The sequence below is a fragment of the Aplysia californica genome, unplaced genomic scaffold (genome assembly GCF_000002075.1).
Source record: "Aplysia californica isolate F4 #8 unplaced genomic scaffold, AplCal3.0 scaffold00497, whole genome shotgun sequence".
Taxonomy (NCBI): domain Eukaryota; kingdom Metazoa; phylum Mollusca; class Gastropoda; order Aplysiida; family Aplysiidae; genus Aplysia; species Aplysia californica.
The window spans coordinates 131,633-132,907 of NW_004797767.1; the positions used below are offsets into that span (position 1 = coordinate 131,633).

At 39.2% G+C, this 1,275-nt stretch overlaps 1 protein-coding gene across 1 annotated transcript in view; it reads right to left on the bottom strand.

Annotated features, from left to right (window-relative positions):
• The window catches only part of LOC101854434, a gene marked incomplete in the record, with an annotated part of 11,530 nt that overhangs the window by 4,980 nt on the left and 5,275 nt on the right, over positions 1-1,275 (bottom strand). Inside the window, 1 exon segment of the mRNA XM_005105868.2 lies at positions 202-299. Within this exon segment, the coding sequence (XP_005105925.2) occupies positions 202-299 (98 nt within the window).

Here is a 1,275-nt window from a genome sequence, read left to right on the forward strand (position 1 = left end):
ATAAATTAGATACATTTAATAAAGTATGATAATAGAAGGGAAAAAACAACGAAAAAAAAAAGAAAATCTAAACGCAGATCGACTTAAAACATATAAACGTTTGATGAAGAGCCAGCAGTTTGTGGGATGTTATGGGCTATTGGGTGGGGGATGGGGAGGAGGGGGGCTGAACTTTACTTGACCAGAATGACCCCCACTGACCTGTAGTAAGCCAGGCGATGTTTGATCTCCTTGCTGCGAGTAGACAGGAACAGTTTGGTCTGCAGCTCTTCCTCGTGCCATTGTCTGTGGTTGTGTAGCTGCCAGGTGTAGGTAGTTTAAGTGAGAGTTTCACGGCACTTGCAACACAATTAGGTCATATTTTACAAGTGTTAAAGAGCCGAAGATAAGAGGCGTTTCTAAAGTGTAACATCATAGTTTTAAAAATAGTTTTACGGCACTTGCAACTCAATTAGGTCATACAATACATGTATTTTAAAGAGCTGAAGATAAGAGGTGTTACTAAAGTGTAACATCTTAGTTTTGAAAAGAGTTACACGGAACTCCCAACACAGATAGGTCATAAATACATGTACTAAAGAGCCAAAGATAGGGGTTATGGGTTAGGGGTTAAAGTATGCAGTTGCAGTGATGCGAATTTAATTACATATACTTTAACATTAAACATGAGCACAGTTGTTAATTTTATGGGTTTGTACATTTTCTTACGCCATGCCAAATCCCACGAGCTTAATTCCAGTAGACTATACTTTGATGTGATCATTGGCACTTGTTAATTCCAGTAGACTATACTTTGCAATATGATCATTGGCACTTGTTGATAAAAGACAATCTTCCCAATACTGTGTAAAGCTTTGGTTATCTTTTCACTGACTGGTCTTATTTCTGCAAGTCTAGATGTTCTTATTTCTAACTCTAAAGGGAGGTAATTAGTTTTTCTTCATCTGTTCCACCAAGTTCGAGTGACTGAGAGAAAACTTATTCTTTTAAATGATTTGTTTTGTAAACACAAAGGTCTGAACGAGATGAGCTCACTGTCGCTAACGTTGAGGGGTCGACAGTGTCGGCGGCTGACAGGGACAACGACGTGATCAAACCACTTACTGCAAAGACAAAAGTACCGGTAGCCTTCAGTGAATTCTGTTGTCTAATGAACTGGGACTTGTCAAACGCAGGAATGTGCTTTTACTCTCTGACCTGCTCCATAACTCAATTCTCGGGACTTGCAGTGAAATGGTTAACAAACAAACACACAAACACACACACACACACACA